The 19,036-nt window shown below is 38.8% G+C and overlaps 3 protein-coding genes across 3 annotated transcripts; 2 read left to right on the top strand and 1 right to left on the bottom strand.

The window, feature by feature from the left end:
- The first annotated feature begins 1,285 nt into the window (after positions 1-1,285).
- LOC125583762 (aconitate hydratase 1-like) lies at positions 1,286-6,481 on the top strand. The gene is made up of 20 exons (XM_048751256.1): positions 1,286-1,481; positions 1,585-1,689; positions 1,771-1,931; positions 2,257-2,349; positions 2,438-2,623; positions 2,733-2,894; positions 3,026-3,170; positions 3,281-3,423; positions 3,504-3,560; positions 3,655-3,734; positions 3,811-3,886; positions 4,129-4,314; positions 4,411-4,478; positions 4,558-4,676; positions 4,760-4,881; positions 4,977-5,075; positions 5,169-5,648; positions 5,761-5,859; positions 5,942-6,184; positions 6,267-6,481. The coding sequence occupies exons 1-20, from the start codon at positions 1,478-1,480 to the stop codon at positions 6,333-6,335; spliced, it is 2,697 nt and encodes an 898-aa protein (XP_048607213.1). The 5' UTR covers positions 1,286-1,477; the 3' UTR covers positions 6,336-6,481.
- Positions 6,482-6,737: 256 nt separating this feature from the next.
- Positions 6,738-8,604, bottom strand: LOC125583215 (probable prolyl 4-hydroxylase 8). Its single transcript, XM_048749848.1, has 7 exons — positions 8,376-8,604; positions 8,263-8,327; positions 7,725-7,807; positions 7,536-7,666; positions 7,248-7,377; positions 6,967-7,154; positions 6,738-6,757 (listed from the first exon to the last, which is right to left on the bottom strand). The coding sequence occupies exons 1-7, from the start codon at positions 8,602-8,604 to the stop codon at positions 6,738-6,740; spliced, it is 846 nt and encodes a 281-aa protein (XP_048605805.1).
- Positions 8,605-10,716: 2,112 nt separating this feature from the next.
- Positions 10,717-18,206, top strand: LOC106361293 (DNA-directed RNA polymerase II subunit RPB1). Its single transcript, XM_013801018.3, is given in 13 exon segments — positions 10,717-11,029; positions 11,142-11,405; positions 11,509-11,811; positions 11,893-12,051; positions 12,192-12,574; positions 12,649-13,126; positions 13,219-13,505; positions 13,606-13,864; positions 14,173-14,446; positions 14,449-17,233; positions 17,349-17,420; positions 17,675-17,859; positions 17,953-18,206. Coding segments are annotated over 12 exon segments (5,514 nt in total). The 5' UTR covers positions 10,717-10,945; the 3' UTR covers positions 17,841-17,859; positions 17,953-18,206.
- Positions 18,207-19,036: the final 830 nt, after the last annotated feature.

Below are 19,036 nucleotides of genomic sequence, written 5' to 3'. Positions count from 1 at the left end.
CTGTTTCTGAGGGATGTAGAGTTGTACACTTACATAAAATATTCTATTTCGCTCCCTCTATCTCAGATTCTCATATTTGGAAGAAAGAAGATACAAACCTGTTTTTTTACCAAAAAAAAGATACAAGCCTGATTTTTTCTAAAAAACCTTGCATGCGAGAGCTTGATACATAAATATCATAGTGAAAAGGCATAGAAAATAATGAGATCCAGAGAAATTAAGCAACAAAAGGAGAGAAAAGATGAGATGATACATCAAATATCAATTTATCTTGGAGAAGATCCTTTGTGTGGATTTGAGTAAGAGAACCTTACAATGACATTGCAGAAATATAGATGATGGAGTGAAGGTAGTTATAAGAGAGATTGACGTGAATGGTGATCGTGGAGGTGTAGGCAAGAAGAACTGTTGGAAAGAGATTATTGAATTGAACTGGATTGTTAAGAAAGTGTGTTACTCTTCTTTTTTCCATTTTTATTTTTGCTTTCATTATTTTATAAACAATTTTTAATTTTTAAAATAAGAAATAGGATCCATGTGTCACAATTTGATTGGTAGACTGACTTGTGTTTTAGTATATAAGAGATATTAGATTTTTATTTTAAATTTTTGAATTTACGTCAACAATTGATATACATTCGTCGTAATATTTACAATCTGTTTAACATGATTTCAACGACAACGTGTACGTCTATGTCACGACGAATGTTTAAAGACATATATACAACCATTTAGTAGGACATAACATTATATCTACTTTACAACTAATAGGTTTATGACGATTTAACGATTAATATATTTAGTCGTAATATTTAAGACTAATTATCCGTTACGACGAGCTATTAACGATGAATGATAAATCGCGTTAGTTTATCGTAATAATGAATTAATGATGATTTAACAACAAAATGTGCATTCATTTATTATTTTTTGTAGTGTTTTGATGACGTGTCTGTTTGTTATCAACTGAAATGAGTTTGCCACATGTATAATATATCAAAGAAGAACTGATGAAGACAACTAATATACGTTAGTGCGATATGTGAAAATTAATTGACCAAGAAGTTGCATGAATTTTATCAAAAAAAAAAAAAAAAAAAGAAGTTGCATGAAACTCTATCTAAGTTATTCCAAACATAAAAAAGGAAAAGTTATTCGATGCATGATGAACTTTTTTTTTTTTTTTTGGGTCATGGCACATACGACTCAGCCATATATTAAACATTTAAACATGTAAGGTGGAAGGATCAGAGAATAAAATAGTTAATTAAATTATTATTCATGCAAAAAAAAAAAAACAGAATATTCAGAAAAAAAAAAAAAATCAAAGCAGCCATCACTTCTGACGAGAAGAGCCCACACACGCATATTTTCAGATATTTTTTTTATTCCAACATATAAAAATCTTTATCGTCGTCTTCCGATTCATCGCATCGCCAACTCCGCAAACTCAGATCTCTGATTTGCTTCTTCATCCATGGGTACCTACTCTCTCCAGCTCTGTCTATGATCCAAAACGATTCATTATTTGGCTTTGTTATTTGATTTGATTTTTTTTGCCTCCTCGATCCGATGCGTTTTCAGCTTCCGAGAATCCTTTCCGCAGCATACTGAAGACGCTAGAGAAGCCCGACGGTGGCGAATTCGGAAACTACTACAGCTTGCCAGCTCTGAACGATCCAAGGATCGGTGAGTTCGCTTCCATCTGATGACCAAAAATAGTCAGAGATCCATTTTTCTCTTCTGATGTTGTTGTTGTGGATGATGCAGATAAGCTTCCTTATTCCATTAGGATACTTCTCGAATCAGCGATACGTAACTGTGATGAGTTTCAAGTCAAGAGCAAAGATGTTGAGAAGATTCTTGATTGGGAGAATACTTCTCCCAAACAAGTTGAGATTCCGTTTAAACCTGCTCGGGTGCTTCTTCAGGTATACACAGGCTAAGATAAGGCACATGATTGAGAATTGTTTGGAGGCCAAACATAATCAACTTGACTTCGGGATATCAATTGCTTGTTGAACCCTGTGAATTGCGGAAAGAGTGCTTATACACGTTCTTTATGAGATAATAAGTTTGTTGAAACCTGTGATTTGCTTGTATTAAGAAAAACTATATATTGATCATATAATAACATTTAGTTCGTAATTGTTTCAAACCCCATAAATCTCAGAGCCGCATTTTTTAATGAGATAAAAGTTTGTGATCTCCGGAAATAGATTGATTTTAAAGTCATTTTTTTCTGTTTGTTTTCAGGACTTTACTGGTGTCCCTGCAGTTGTTGATCTTGCTTGCATGAGAGATGCTATGAATAATCTCGGTGGGGATTCTAATATGATTAATCCCCTGGTTAGTTTCCTCCCGCTGCTATTTACTGAGATTAGATGATATCATTTGTCTGTATGGTATGGTACAATGTTTTTTTTTGTACATGCAGGTCCCTGTAGATCTTGTCATTGACCACTCGGTTCAAGTGGACGTGGCGAGATCAGAGAACGCAGTGCAGGCCAACATGGAGCTTGAGTTCCAACGTAACAACGAAAGATTTGCTTTTCTTAAGTGGGGTTCCAATGCCTTTGACAACATGCTTGTCGTTCCTCCTGGATCTGGAATTGTTCATCAAGTAAGTAATAAGAGTTCTGGAATAAGTGTATTTTTCTGTAACGTTGGGAGTCTTTTTGATGTTTATTCAATATAAATGCCTCACAGTTCTATAATTTTGCGATTTTCAGGTCAACCTAGAGTACCTTGCCAGAGTTGTTTTCAACACAAATGGACTTCTTTACCCAGACAGTGTTGTTGGGACAGACTCTCACACCACTATGATTGATGGACTCGGTGTTGCTGGGTGGGGAGTTGGTGGTATAGAAGCTGAAGCTACCATGCTCGGTCAGGTGAATTATATGCTCTTTCTGTCAAGAACTCAGAACTAACTGTCTGAAGTCTTTTGCAGTTGAGATTTGAACACTTTACTGATTTTTCTTCTATTATAAACTGTAACATGGATATATCTCTTTCTATACAGCCAATGAGCATGGTCCTGCCTGGTGTTGTGGGTTTCAAGTTAACGGGTAAACTAAGAGATGGAATGACAGCTACTGATTTGGTCTTAACAGTGACTCAGATGCTGAGGAAACATGGAGTAGTTGGAAAGTTTGTAGAGTTCTATGGTACATTCGTGAAGAACTTGATATCCATATATGTCATTTCTTTTACTTTCCCAGTACCCGACTGAGCTAGGCTAACTCACATATGCATCCAATTACTTTTTCCTACACAGGGGAAGGGATGAGAGAATTGTCTTTAGCTGATCGTGCTACAATTGCTAATATGTCTCCCGAGTACGGTGCAACCATGGGATTCTTCCCCGTCGATCATGTGACTTTGCAGTATCTCAAGTTGACAGGCAGGAGCGATGAAACTGTAAGGGTTTACACGAGTAATCTACTTTTTTTGTGTGATTGCGTTTCCATCAGGGTAGTAATTTGTGAATTGAATTTCAGGTCTCTATGATAGAGGCGTATTTACGAGCAAACAAGATGTTTGTGGACTACAGTGAGGTAAACCCTGGACTCTGTTACCTCATTTCTTTTGTCTATTTTCATCTATCATAGAGCATAACATTTTCTCCACTTGGGGACTTCTTTCTCTCAGCCTGAGAGTAAGACCGTATACTCCGCAAATCTGGAATTGAATCTCGAGGATGTGGAACCTTGTATTTCTGGTCCCAAGAGGTACTAATAGCAAAATTGTTCTCCATAAGTTTTCTAGGATCTATTCTAATTATAACATTTATTCTCTATGCAACAGGCCACATGATCGCGTTCCTTTGAAGGAAATGAAAGCGGACTGGCATTCTTGCTTGGATAATAGAGTAGGATTCAAGGTTAGAATTATTCTTTCTTGTTCAGAAGAAATTCTTAATGTGAATGCTTGCAGTCCCGAGGGTTTAGTAGGAAATTATAGCCAATCTAGCAAAACTGTTACAGTGGTTTTCTAACAATAGTACAATGTCGAGGTGTTTGAGTCATTAAATTGGTGCAATAGACAACTGTGTCCTGCAACACAATTTAGTCCCAGTATACAAAAATTGTGGTTAGTGATCCTACTTCTCAATGATATTCTCAGGGGTTTGCTGTACCAAAAGAAGCGCAGAGCAAGGCTGTAGAGTTCAACTTTAACGGAACTCCAGCACAGCTTAGACATGGAGATGTTGTTATAGCAGCAATCACCAGTTGCACAAATACCTCAAACCCTAGTGTTATGCTTGGCGCTGCCTTGGTTGCAAAAAAGGCTTGCGAACTAGGACTGGAGGTTTGACCACTGTCCTTTCTAGCCATCTCTTTTGTGTGAACATGTTTTGATATCTAATGGAAGTTATACAAGTGTTTGAAATTTCTCCATTGTTAGGTTAAGCCATGGATTAAAACTAGTCTTGCTCCTGGCTCTGGAGTTGTAACAAAGTACTTGGCAAAGAGGTACTGCAAATACACCACTGAATGTTTTGTTATTTATTTCCTCCTGGTATCATGTGGTCCTGAGTTTTGAGTCTTGCAGTGGCTTGCAGAAATACTTGAATCAGCTTGGATTCAGTGTAGTTGGTTATGGGTGCACCACATGCATCGGAAACTCGGGGGATATCCATGAAGCTGTGGCTTCAGCAATAGTTGATAATGGTAAGTCCTCGAGTAATGACGAAATGCTTATTCACTTGAATTTTCGTTGGTGGAACTAAATATATTTCTGATCAATGTACAAGACTTGGTGGCATCCGCTGTGTTGTCCGGGAACAGAAACTTTGAGGGACGTGTTCATCCATTAACAAGAGCGAACTATCTAGCTTCCCCTCCGCTTGTCGTAGCCTATGCACTGGCTGGCACTGTATGTTAATGCTTACTCTAAATCCTTACACAACAATTAAGTATTCTTGATAATGTAAATGAAGCACTGAATAATTTCCATGAATGTTCGTGCAGGTTGACATTGATTTTGAGACGGAGCCCATTGGAACTGGGAAAGACGGCAAACAGATATTTTTCAGGGACATATGGCCCTCTAACAAAGAAGTTGCCGAGGTAAATATATTGCGGGCTGCTCGTGCAATACATAAACAATAAGAGATTTTAATAATTAGAAGGGATGTCAAATTCTCTGTTTCGTTTTTATAGGTTGTGCAAGCCAGTGTCCTTCCTGACATGTTCAAAGCTACATATGAAGCAATCACCAAAGGGAACTCCATGTGGAACGAGTTATCCGTAGCGTCAGGCACACTCTACGAGTGGGATCCGAAATCAACTTACATTCACGAGCCGCCTTATTTCAAGGGCATGACCATGTCTCCACCCGGTCCACATGGTGTGAAAGACGCGTACTGTTTGCTCAATTTCGGAGACAGTATAACCACTGATCACATCTCACCAGCTGGTAGCATCCACAAGGACAGTCCAGCGGCTAAGTACTTGATGGAACGAGGGGTGGATAGAAGAGACTTCAACTCTTACGGGAGTCGCCGTGGTAATGATGAGATAATGGCGAGAGGAACTTTCGCCAATATCCGTATTGTCAACAAACACTTGAAAGGGGAAGTTGGTCCCAAAACAGTCCACATTCCCAGTGGAGAGAAGCTTTCTGTCTTCGATGCTGCCATGGTATAACATCAATTTCTAGCTCTTTTAATCATGAAAAGATTTGAAAACAGAATAATAGCAGTTTCGTAGCTTTGTTCTTATCAGATTGTATTTTCTTTATATGCTGTACCAGAAATACAGAAACGAGGGACGTGACACAATCATTTTGGCTGGTGCTGAGTATGGAAGTGGAAGTTCTCGTGATTGGGCTGCTAAGGGTCCAATGCTTCTGGTACATTTCTGGCTTATATGCTTTTTCGTCTTTAACAAACCTAATATTTTACATGGTTATAAAATGTATTTTACAACAACAGGGAGTGAAGGCTGTGATCTCAAAGAGCTTCGAGAGAATCCACCGAAGCAATCTGGTGGGAATGGGAATCATACCATTGTGCTTCAAGACAGGAGAAGATGCCGAGACTCTAGGCTTAACAGGCGAGGAGCTTTACACCATTGAGCTTCCAAACAATGTCAGTGAGATCAAACCAGGACAAGATGTAACGGTCATTACAAACAATGGCAAATCTTTCACAAGTACACTCCGATTCGACACAGAGGTAAAAAAATTAAGAAAACTCGTCTTGATTCTTGTGGCTTTTAAGCAGACCGATGTTAAGTAAGATGGATTTGAAATGGCAGGTGGAGTTGGCTTACTTCAATCACGGAGGTATATTGCAATACGTAATCAGGAATCTGATCAAACAGTAATAAATCTGGTAAGCCGCGAGGGACTTCATGTCAATGTGAACTTTGCTTTCTCTGTCTTATGTTTTCGCTTCTTGCTACAGTCACTTGGAACCATTGTCACAAGTCGTTTTCTAAATTTCAAATAAAATATGAGCACTCTTTTGTTATACCAGGAAAAAATTGATCGGTATACATTTATTTATTGTATTGTCTATCAAACAATAAGATTTAGGTCTTTTTACTGTAGTTGATAAGCTAACATCAACTCCATCAGTTTACTTAATTAAAGGTGAAAACGTGATTTAGTTGCTCCAGAGTTTTTTTTTTTTTTTGTTGCTAAAAGCTGCTGCAGAGTTTGAGAGCTCGTAAGAGACGTATCAGGATGAAATTGAAAATGATACACATACTAGTTAATGTTGTTAGTTAGATTTGATCATGTAAACCTGCAAAAGACGACAGAGACATTAAAACAATCAGAGACAATACAAAGTAATCAATACTAAAGTGAGATTAAGAGAGCTTAAACCTCTTAAAAAGCCATCTTCATTTTATTCAAGCCGTGTACTCGTTAAAGTGAAACCATTTAGTTGATGACCACTTGTTCCCTTTGATCACTGGTTAAAAAAAAGGGCAATCTATCTCTCTTTCTTACCATGCAAGCTTGAAGGGTCTAGGGTCGCATCAGGCCTCGCACTCCAGAAGAGTAAAGCATCTCTCTTCTTTGGTAAAACAGAGAGTCCTTCTCTACCACATTGTGAGAGCTCGTTCCACCACGGGACATCACTAATGTTTCCTTTAGCTGCAGGGAAAACCGTCTCTCCGCCTTCTTCAACGTCCGAGCTACGATAGTAGTAGAATCAAAGGAAGAAAGATTATTACATCTAGCGCATTGATGATCATGATAAAGATTGTGAAGATTTATAGTTTACATACAGATACATGAGTACCGTAGCTATTCGGTTCCCTCCTCTTTTGACATTGTACTCGTCTGAGAAATAGTCATGATGAGGCTCATATTTCTGCCCAACTTCATAGTGGAGAACTTGTAGCCCTTCTCCATTTTCTACATTTACGTCACATTAACACCACAAGAAGAGTCTCTAAGAAAATTATAGACTAAAATAGAAAAACATAACTGATAATCTTAGACGACCAAGTTCTTTTTGTTCGGTTTGAAAGTGTATCAAGTTTTGGAGAACTAAAAGGACAGAAGCTACGTACCTACAGGAATGAAGGTGAAATCTGAAATTCTATTCTCAATCTCTTCCACTATTTCGTCTTGCCCTCTTTTAAGAAACGTTCCTGAACTTGTTCGTACTCTGCACGCTAATAGAGTTGCAAAAGTTAGGGTTCTAAAGAATCCAAAATCAAACTTGAAGGGGAAAAAAAGACATCAATGAGTAACATAACCTGCTGTCTTTGCTCCCTCCAGTTTGCACATCAACCACCTTTGACTTTTTCATGCTAATCAAGTGCTCACATTCTTCATTTGTCTTACAAAATTTTAAAGAACACACATGTCCCAAGATCAAAATTCCAAAAACTTTCAAAATGTATACTTATAATCTCAAACATGAACATGTGTTTCCTGTCAGATTTGATTGGCGGAGAAAGAGATCTAAACACATGGGAAAATTTAAACCAAAGTTGAGATTTCATCGCTTGTGCGACAAAAAGTACCTTAACTATAAGAATAAACAACACGTGGGAAAATAATTTCACCAAGTTAAGATTTCATAGCTTGTGTGATAAGAACCATCGTAACTATATGAATACGCATAATGAAGTAAGTTATAAACACATGTGAAATTTTAAACCAAGTTAAAATTTCATAGCTTGTGTGACAAGAAACATCTTAACAACATGAATAAGCATGGTGATTGGTGAAGTTGAGTTCTTGATCAAGCATATAACATATCTGTATCACAATTTTAGCAAACATAGTTACCAGGAAATTATGGTAAAGGAAAGCTCTAGGCTCCCACGAGTACATCTTCATTTCCATAACTCTCCCTGCTTGATAAATTCATATCTATTACTCAACCAGGAAATGAAGATAACTTGCCAAACAAGCAAACAGAAACCCTAACCTCTCCTCGCTATCCCGTACAATTGTGGTCAAATCAACCGGCCTTGAAGAGGACCTGCTGGTGCTAGGTAGTGAAAGGATACCGAGACCGAGAAGAATCATAATGAAGAAGAGTAGAAGAATGATAACTGTGAAAGCCTGCGTAGTCGTCGATGAAGATTTACGCGGCTGATGACGGAGGTGATACGGTTTCTTGGCCATTTGAGTTTTATCTATAAGTTTTCAAGAACCCACTGAAAACATGCATTTGAAGATGATGGAATCTATAAACATCCATGTACTTATTAACCACCATATCTATTACTCTGCTTTAGTAGAGAGAATAGGGTAGATCAATAATTTAATTTTATCAACTCTCATCTCTCGTCAATTCATTCTCTATATAATCTAGATGGACATTTATATCAAATTTCCTGCTAAATATAGTTTGAAATCAAGTTAAGAAAAGAATTGTATATTGCAAAGACTTTTTTTTTTTTTAACACATATATTGCAAAGACACGTATCTGTATTTTAAGAAATTTTAAGAACTGTAGACAAGAATAGTGAAATAAACTAGTTAATTCAACTCAGTATTAAAAATAAATTATGTTTAGTTTCCGTTGGGGCTATTTAAGGAGTTAGGCATTTCCTATACTAAGATGAATTATAGATATCTTAAAGTTTCAACCTAATTGCATAGTTATAAATTCTTACAGCATAGGCCATAGGGATTCTTTTCTTATTTTCTAGCTTTGAGCCACTTGCTGTTAGTTAATTAATTGCTAGAACCTTTATTGTTGGGCAAATCTCCAAAATAGCACATTTTTAAGTTTATATCACAAAAATAGCACTCAAAAATTTAAATGACCAAAATAGCACATTTCTAATTTTATCCTTTGAAAATTTTAATTTTTTTATTTTTCAAAATTTGAAATCTTATCCCCAAAACCTCATTTCTCAACTCTAAACCCTAAACCCTAAACTCTAAACCCTAAACCCTAAACCCTAAACTTTAAACCCTAAACCCTAAACTCTAAACTCTAAACCCTAAACCCTAAACCCTAAACTCTAAACCCTAAACTCTAAACCCTAAATCCTAAACCCCACATTTTAACTCTAAACCCTAAGTTTGTGACTTTTGATAAAACATTAAGTGCTATTTTTATGATTTTTGACTTTGAGTGCTAGTTTGGGAACATAAACTTGATTTAGTGTTATTTTTGTCTTTTTTTCTTTATTGTTTGGTATTTCAAGTATACTGTTTAGCTTTCACCAATATAGTTAAGTGAGGTTACTATTGTCGTCATCGTTTTACTCATAGATCATAAATCCTACATTGGTTTGTTCACGACCATTTTTATCCCATAGTGCTCTCACTTCTCATGCAATGAATATGAAAGTTAAACCAGTAGCTGAAATGTATTTTGAATAAACTTGTCAATTGCTACATTACATGTATAAGATTGAGACTGGTTAAGAAAAAAAGAAAAGAAAGATACAAAGACTGGTTATATTATTATTAACACATTAGTCATCATATATCTTAGCGAATTAGCCTGCTTATTGTATTTCATTTTTATTCCCCAAAAAGACTAATTAACCCTACTTAATTAATTGTAATGTTAAGAATATGAACTAAGTTCACCAACAAAAGTAAATTAAAACAAGCCGAGCTTAATGGTTCTTTTGAGAAAACTACTTTCCTTTTTCATGTGTGTTTGCATAAAAATTCGTTGCATCGGTACAGTAAACCGGAATACAACAAGAAACCTAAACCAACTAAACCGAATCTTGAACTCTTGGTAGCCAAAGAGGCAAAGACACATGGCTTTCATGTTTCATCCCTAAGTTTTTTTTTTTGCTCGTCGATGGTTAATTATACTATTACAAACTATGAGAAATATTATAAGACGATTCTACAGCCGGTAATTTTACATGCCTTATGAGGATTCACGTCTGACTGCATCATCTTGAGCCGGCCTATGAGATCCATGCATGATGGTACTTTTTGTGTCATGCCGAATATCTCTTGTACGTTTTTCTCCATAAATCTGCAACTCAGACCTACTGGTGTAAAAGCATTAATGAACCCTTAGTTAAACCACCGGAACGAGGAGGCTTCCACGTTTCATCCCAAGTTAGGGAAAAAGTAAAGAATTATAATTGGGGCCCCGGCTAGTCCGAACCGACCTCCAAGGCGCCGTTTTTCTATAAATAGATTACAGAAACAGATAAATGATAGTTGGGCCTCAGTCATTTACGGCCCATTAAAACCGACTCTGCGGGGACATTTTTCTATAAATACAGAGCTTAGGGCATCGAAATCTATCTTTGCTCGTTCCTCTCCTGCGAAGAGACGAGAGAAATCCAGATCTGGTCGTCTCCCAACAAAACGAAAAAAAAAAAAAAAAATTTAGCTCAAGTAAACTGCAAACTCACTCATTTGAAAGAAAGGGAAAACACCAATCGGGGTTTAATTCCAATTTGAATCCTTTCTTTCAATCCGCGTTCTAGGGTTCTCGATTCTTTCGAATCCGTCTTTGATCGGAGCTCCGCCGCCATGGATACGCGGTTTCCGTTCTCTCCGGCCGAGGTCTCCAAAGTCCGTGTGGTCCAGTTTGGGATTCTCAGCCCCGATGAGATCGTAATCCTCCTTTCTCTAGCTTATTGCTCCTCCGTCTATTTGAAATCGAATAGGCTTAGTTGATGAGCTTGTTCTTCTCAGTCTAATGATCTAATGGCTTTTTGTTTTGCAGAGGCAAATGTCTGTTATACACGTGGAGCATAGTGAGACCACGGAGAAGGGTAAACCTAAGGTGGGAGGGTTGAGTGATACTCGGCTTGGAACGATTGATAGGAAGGTCAAGTGTGAGACGTGTATGGCTAACATGGCCGAGTGTCCTGGGCATTTTGGGCATCTTGAGCTCGCTAAGCCTATGTATCATGTGGGTTTCATGAAGACCGTGTTGAGTATCATGCGTTGTGTTTGCTTCAACTGCTCCAAGATCCTAGCTGATGAGGTGTGAACGAATGTCAATGTGATTATGATTCTTAGAGACGGAGGATAGATTGGAACTGTATTGAGTATTTTTAATCCAATTTGTTGTTTTTTTTTTCGTGAAGGATGAGCATAAGTTTAAGCAGGCCATGAAGATTAAGAATCCCAAGAATAGGCTTAAGAAGATTCTGGATGCTTGCAAAAACAAGACCAAGTGTGAAGGTGGTGATGACATTGATGATGTTCAAACCCAAGACACAGACGAGCCTGTGAAGAAAAGCCGTGGTGGATGTGGTGCAACGCAACCTAAGATCACTATTGAGGGAATGAAGATGATTGCAGAGTTTAAGGTTACAAAGAAGAAAAACGATGAAATAGACCAGCTTCCAGAGCCTGCAGAAAGGAAACAAACACTTGGCGCTGACAGGGTTCGTCTCTTTTCTTTCCATTTCTAATGTACATATCCGTTCATGTTTGGGGTAATCTGATGCCATGTGAAATTCTTGCAGGTTTTGAGTGTTTTAAAGAGGATTAGTGATGAGGATTGTCAGCTCTTAGGGTTTAACCCTAAGTATGCTCGGCCTGACTGGATGATTCTAGAAGTCCTTCCTATTCCTCCACCCCCTGTTAGACCATCTGTTATGATGGATGCCACTTCCAGGAGTGAGGCAAGTCTGGCTTTTCTTTACCGAATAAAAAAGTTGCTTAGCTCCTAGTGCAGATTTAGTCTGACGGGAAAATATTATCTTCATTTTTGACTATGCCAACTGATTGTGTGTCGCCTTGTTCATGCTTCTTGTTGATGCAGGATGACTTGACTCATCAGCTAGCTATGATTATTCGGCACAACGAGAACTTGAAAAGACAGGAAAAGAACGGAGCCCCAGCTCACATTATTTCAGAGTTTACACAACTCCTGCAGTTCCATATAGCAACCTATTTTGATAATGAGCTGCCTGGACAGCCAAGAGCTACTCAAAAATCAGGGAGGCCTATTAAATCAATTTGTAGTAGGCTGAAGGCAAAGGAAGGCAGGATCAGGGGAAATTTGATGGGAAAACGTGTGGATTTCTCGGCACGTACTGTTATTACACCAGATCCAACAATAAATATCGATGAACTTGGTGTACCGTGGAGTATTGCCCTGAATCTCACATACCCAGAAACAGTTACTCCATACAACATTGAGAGGTTAGTATGTTTGGCGTTTATTTTATATAAAGAGAGTCCTCCTCCATGTTTTGTTAACAATATTTCATTGGCAGATTGAAGGAGCTTGTTGATTATGGACCACATCCTCCACCTGGGAAGACTGGGGCGAAATATATCATTCGGGATGATGGCCAGAGACTAGATCTTCGGTACCTTAAGAAGAGCAGTGATCATCATTTGGAACTTGGATACAAAGTGGAGAGGCACTTAATTGATGGCGATTTTGTTCTTTTCAATCGTCAACCAAGTCTGCACAAAATGTCTATCATGGGTCACAGGATTAGGATCATGCCATATTCGACCTTCCGTCTGAATTTGTCTGTCACCTCTCCTTACAATGCTGATTTCGATGGGGATGAGATGAACATGCACGTACCACAGTCATTCGAGACCAGAGCCGAGGTGTTGGAGCTGATGATGGTTCCTAAATGTATTGTCTCTCCTCAGGCAAATCGGCCTGTGATGGGTATTGTGCAGGATACCCTTCTAGGATGCCGTAAAATCACAAAAAGAGATACCTTTATTGAGAAGGTAATCATTTCTTTAGCGATTACTTGCTGAAGTTCTCTTTTTGTTAATTAAAAGTAACCTAATTCCTCTGCTGATATCTTTTCCATGTACAGGATGTATTCATGAATACGCTTATGTGGTGGCAAGACTTCGATGGGAAAGTTCCAGCTCCTACAATTCTGAAGCCACGACCTCTTTGGACTGGCAAACAAGTCTTCAATCTTATCATACCAAAGCAGATAAATCTGTTCAGGTACTCTGCTTGGCACTCAGATGCAGAGACTGGATACATAACTCCAGGGGATACCCAAGTGAGAATTGAAAGAGGAGAACTTCTTGCCGGAACTCTCTGCAAAAAGACCCTTGGTACCGGTAATGGGAGTCTCGTTCATGTTATTTGGTAAGCTGATGCATCCTGTTCACTTGACACCAAAATATTAACATCAAGATATGTAGTGTTGATCGTGGTTTGTGTACATTTTTCTTTTCTTGGTTTATAGGGAAGAGGTTGGTCCTGATGCAGCTAGGAAGTTCCTCGGTCATACTCAATGGCTGGTCAACTACTGGCTTCTGCAAAATGGTTTTACCATTGGAATCGGTGATACTATTGCTGATTCGCAAACAATGGAGAAAATTAATGAGACTATTTCTTGTGCAAAAACCGCCGTGAAAGACCTTATCCGTCAGTTCCAGGAAAAGAAATTGGATCCTGAACCGGGGCGAACTATGACCGAGACGTTTGAGAACAGAGTTAACCAGGTACGTTAATGTCTCGATAATAATTTTCATTTGGTGCGTCTCTGATATGAGTGACTCCTTATTAAGATAAAAGCAAGTAACCGTAGTTCATTAGGAATAATCATGGGTTAGTTACTTTATCCTTTGTCTATGGGAGAGGTTGAGATTTGTTAGCGAGAGGAAGAGAGAATTGTAACAAAGATCTCCGTATTTCGTTAATCATAAGCGCTCTTCTTTATTGATCTTTGTCATTTACAACGTTTGATAACCTAAACGTTTCAGTGTCATTGAGTTTCTTACATATTCTGACTCATAAACTGCTCTTATAGGTTTTGAATAAAGCTCGTGACGATGCTGGAAGTAGTGCTCAAAAGAGTTTAGCAGAAACCAATAACCTGAAGGCCATGGTGACAGCAGGATCCAAAGGAAGTTTCATCAATATTTCTCAAATGACAGCGTGTGTTGGTCAGCAAAATGTGGAAGGGAAGCGGATCCCATTTGGATTTGATGGCCGGACGTTACCGCATTTCACCAAAGATGACTATGGGCCTGAAAGTCGTGGGTTTGTCGAGAATTCGTATCTGCGTGGGCTGACTCCTCAAGAGTTTTTTTCCATGCCATGGGAGGAAGGGAAGGTCTTATTGATACTGCCGTGAAGACATCAGAAACTGGATACATTCAGAGGCGATTGGTCAAGGCTATGGAGGATATTATGGTTAAGTATGATGGGACCGTCAGAAACTCGTTGGGTGATGTCATTCAGTTTCTCTATGGGGAAGATGGTATGGATGCTGTGTGGATAGAATCTCAGAAGCTGGATTCCTTGAAAATGAAGAAAGCAGAGTTTGATAGGACGTTCAAGTACGAGATTGACGACGAGAACTGGAATCCTACATACCTAAGTGATGAACATCTTGAGGACTTGAAAGGGATCAGGGAGTTGCGTGATGTATTTGATGCAGAATATCAGAAACTCGAGGCTGATAGATTTCAACTCGGGACTGAAATTGCTACAAATGGTGATAGCACTTGGCCATTACCTGTGAACATCAAGAGGCATATCTGGAATGCACAGAAGACTTTCAAGATTGACTTGCGCAAGATTTCGGATATGCACCCTGTTGAGATTGTTGATGCAGTTGATAAATTACAGGAGAGGCTGTTGGTTGTTCCTGGTGAAGATGGATTGAGTGTAGAAGCACAGAAAAATGCCACACTGTTCTTCAACATTTTGCTTCGAAGCACTCTTGCTAGTAAAAGGGTTTTGGAGGAATACAAGCTCAGCCGTGAGGCTTTTGAGTGGGTTATTGGTGAGATAGAGTCAAGGTTCTTACAGTCGCTTGTAGCTCCCGGGGAAATGATCGGTTGTGTTGCTGCTCAGTCAATTGGAGAGCCTGCTACGCAGATGACTTTGAATACTTTCCATTATGCTGGTGTCAGTGCGAAGAATGTTACACTCGGTGTTCCCAGGCTGCGAGAGATTATTAACGTCGCTAAAAGGATTAAAACACCTTCCCTATCTGTCTACCTTACACCAGAAGCTAGCAAATCAAAAGAGGGGGCTAAAACTGTTCAGTGCGCTTTGGAGTATACTACTCTCAGGAGTGTCACTCAAGCCACGGAGGTTTGGTATGACCCGGATCCGATGAGTACCATTATCGAAGAAGATTTTGAATTTGTGAGGTCCTACTATGAAATGCCAGATGAAGATGTCTCTCCAGATAAAATATCTCCTTGGCTGCTTCGTATTGAGTTAAATCGTGAAATGATGGTTGACAAGAAGTTGAGTATGGCAGATATAGCAGAGAAGATCAACCTGGAGTTTGATGATGACCTGACCTGCATATTTAATGATGACAATGCGGAGAAACTGATCCTTCGGATCCGGATTATGAATGACGAGGGAGCCAAAGGAGAAGCGCAAGATGAATCAGCTGAAGATGATGTTTTCCTTAAAAAGATTGAGAGCAACATGCTGACAGAAATGGCGCTCAGGGGCATTCCAGACATCAACAAGGTGTTCATTAAGCAGGTTAGAAAAAGCAAGTTTGATGAGGATGAAGGATTCAAGACATCGGAGGAGTGGATGTTAGATACAGAAGGCGTTAATCTGCTGGCTGTTATGTGCCACGAAGATGTGGATCCAAAGAGGACAACAAGCAATCACTTGATTGAGATTATTGAAGTTCTTGGAATTGAAGCAGTTCGTCGTGCTTTGTTGGATGAGCTTCGAGTTGTGATATCCTTTGATGGCTCTTATGTGAATTACCGCCATCTTGCCATATTGTGTGATACAATGACCTATCGAGGTCATCTGATGGCGATCACTCGACATGGTATCAACAGAAATGATACTGGGCCTCTGATGAGGTGCTCATTTGAAGAAACTGTCGATATTCTGCTGGATGCTGCAGCTTATGCTGAGACAGACTGCTTGCGTGGTGTTACGGAAAATATTATGCTCGGCCAGCTTGCACCTATTGGAACAGGAGACTGCGAACTCTATCTGAATGATGAGATGCTGAAGAATGCAATTGAACTTCAGCTCCCTAGCTATATGGATGGACTGGAGTTTGGAATGACTCCTGCTCGCTCGCCAATGTCAGGAACTCCTTATCATGAAAGCATGATGTCCCCAAACTACCTCCTGAGTCCAAATATGCGGTTGTCTCCAATGTCAGATGCTCAGTTTTCTCCATATGTTGGTGGAATGGCGTTTTCTCCTTCTTCATCTCCAGGCTACAGCCCATCTTCTCCTGGTTACAGTCCTACTTCTCCTGGTTACAGTCCGACTTCACCTGGATACAGTCCGACTTCTCCTGGCTATAGTCCCACTTCTCCCACGTACAGTCCTAGTTCTCCTGGCTATAGCCCAACTAGCCCTGCTTATTCTCCAACAAGTCCTTCATATTCTCCCACCTCCCCTAGCTACAGCCCAACGTCTCCTAGCTACAGCCCAACGTCTCCAAGCTACAGTCCAACGTCTCCAAGCTACAGCCCAACATCCCCGAGTTACAGTCCAACTTCACCTGCTTACAGTCCAACTTCTCCTGCATACAGCCCAACGTCACCTGCATACAGCCCTACCTCTCCATCTTACAGTCCAACTTCACCATCTTACAGTCCGACATCGCCTTCTTACAGCCCTACTTCACCCTCCTACAGTCCAACATCTCCTTCTTACAGCCCTACTTCACCTGCATACAGCCCTACGTCTCCTGGCTACAGCCCTACATCTCCAAGCTACAGTCCAACGTCTCCTAGTTACGGTCCGACATCTCCAAGCTACAACCCTCAGTCTGCTAAATACAGTCCATCTCTGGCTTACTCTCCTAGCAATGCAAGACTATCACCAGCTAGCCCTTACAGTCCTACATCTCCAAACTACAGGTCAGTAGTAATCTGCTCTGTAGTGTGTTTGTTCTTTCTACCAACTTTGAAGCTGTCATAATCCCTTGTCGTTTCTTTATTTTGTTAACTATTCATAAATTTTCTTACTCTGCAGCCCTACATCACCATCCTACTCACCCACATCTCCATCGTATTCACCTTCAAGTCCAACATACAGTCCCAGCAGGTTCGGTTTTTACCCACTTGAATCTGTTGTATGCATCGCTGTCATTTAGACCAACTTCACCAACTACATTTTCTTTGGCATTTGGGTTCTGCAAAGTTGTTGTTTCTTATTGTTGAATCTGTCTCAGTCCATAGATTTTCTGTAGTGTGCGTCGATGACATTTAGAATTACTTCACCAACTACATTTTCTTTTGCATTTGGATTCTGCAAAAGTGTAACTGAGTTGTTGTTCTTTCTGTTGAAATCTGTCTCAGCCCATACAGCTCAGGAGCAAGCCCTGACTACAGCCCAAGCGCAGGTTACTCACCAACACTTCCTGGTTATTCACCCTCATCCACCGGTCAGTATACACCACATGAGGGTGATAAAAATGACAAGACTGGAAAAGATGCCAGCAAGGATGATAAAAGCAACCCTTGAAAGGAATTCAAACGTGTAGGTAACGTTTAAATCTCTTGGAACCATTGGATTTAGAACTCAATAGTAGCTTGCTCACAAACCGAAGCCATCACATGTTATTTCTTGTAACCAGAAGCAGCAGTGGATGATGCTGTGAGATAGAAAGAAGAAACCGTTTCAAAGTCGTCTCCTTTGTGACAGTTTTCTTTCTAAGTAGTTCCTCTATGTCGTGCTTTGTATAAATTGTTCTATTTTTCATAAAGCTACCCATCATGGATCCAAAACAGAACAATATGAACATCATAGTCTTTGGTCTTTTCTGTCTGGTTGTTGAGTTCTTGTCTTGTCGGATTTCAGAAACTAAACATATTAAACTGTTTTTTTTTATTCGTGTTTCTTAATTGATTAGATTTTGAATCGACAATACTTGTTCTTTACTGTAAAGATCACTAGATTTTGATCCGCGCCGATTTATTTTAGAATTAAATAAATGATTTTTACACAAATTTTTATATAAGATAAAATATAGATTTGAGCACATTTATCGGAAACCAAGAAATTGAACCGTACCATAAAAAAAACAAAATTAAACTGAATTTCATATATAATCGAGCGGATCCAATATCTCTAGAATCAAAAAACCAGGACAGAATCAAAAACTAAGAGTATCTAATTTTTTTAAATACAAATTATATACCAAAAAATATTTGTTATATTTAATTTTGAAATAGCCAAATATCTAAAAATATTATTTATAAACCGACTTACCCAAAAAAGCGAATTACCCATTTTTTATTTAAAATATTAAAAATTATCTGAATTATTCGTATTTTTGTCCAAACAACCTGAATAACCCGATATTTAAACTAACCAACCCGAATTATCCAATTTTTTTATTATAAATCTGAAATTACCAAAAACCATATCGAACTGGAAACAAATTGGAGCCGAATTTATTTTGGATATTAACTGGTTCCTAACTTTGATACCCGAACCAAAGTAGAAACCAAAATAACTTAACTGAAACCGAACTATACTTTGTAAGTACTTGAAGAATTTCTAAATTTCTAAAAACACAACACCAAAAACCAAAAAAAAAACTGAAACCAAATGTTGATGACTAATAATGCACTACATTTAGATGGCGTGAAAAATTATGGTACTTTTACAAAGTTTTTAACTCCTTTTAGTTGGATATATATGTGGTTTATAGACGA

This window comes from Brassica napus, chromosome C3 (assembly GCF_020379485.1).
Source record: "Brassica napus cultivar Da-Ae chromosome C3, Da-Ae, whole genome shotgun sequence".
NCBI classification, from domain to species: Eukaryota; Viridiplantae; Streptophyta; class Magnoliopsida; order Brassicales; family Brassicaceae; genus Brassica; species Brassica napus.
Note: the sequence above shows the minus strand (reverse complement) of the source record. Positions and strands in the feature narration are given on the sequence as shown.

Bases quoted from the DNA above. Each gene is read 5' to 3' on its own strand.
- LOC125583762 (XM_048751256.1), top strand. The intron at 3,424-3,503 runs GTAAGGGTTTAC...ATTGAATTTCAG, and splicing joins CAGGCAGGAGCGATGAAACT to GTCTCTATGATAGAGGCGTA. The intron at 4,315-4,410 runs GTTTGACCACTG...CTCCATTGTTAG, and splicing joins CTTGCGAACTAGGACTGGAG to GTTAAGCCATGGATTAAAAC.
- LOC125583215 (XM_048749848.1), bottom strand. From the start codon at position 8,604: ATGGCCAAGAAACCGTATCACCTCCGTCATCAGCCGCGTAAATCTTCA. The intron at 8,328-8,375 runs GTTATCTTCATT...TTTATCAAGCAG, and splicing joins TCTGTTTGCTTGTTTGGCAA to GGAGAGTTATGGAAATGAAG. The intron at 7,378-7,535 runs GTACGTAGCTTC...ACGTAAATGTAG, and splicing joins TTTCACCTTCATTCCTGTAG to AAAATGGAGAAGGGCTACAA.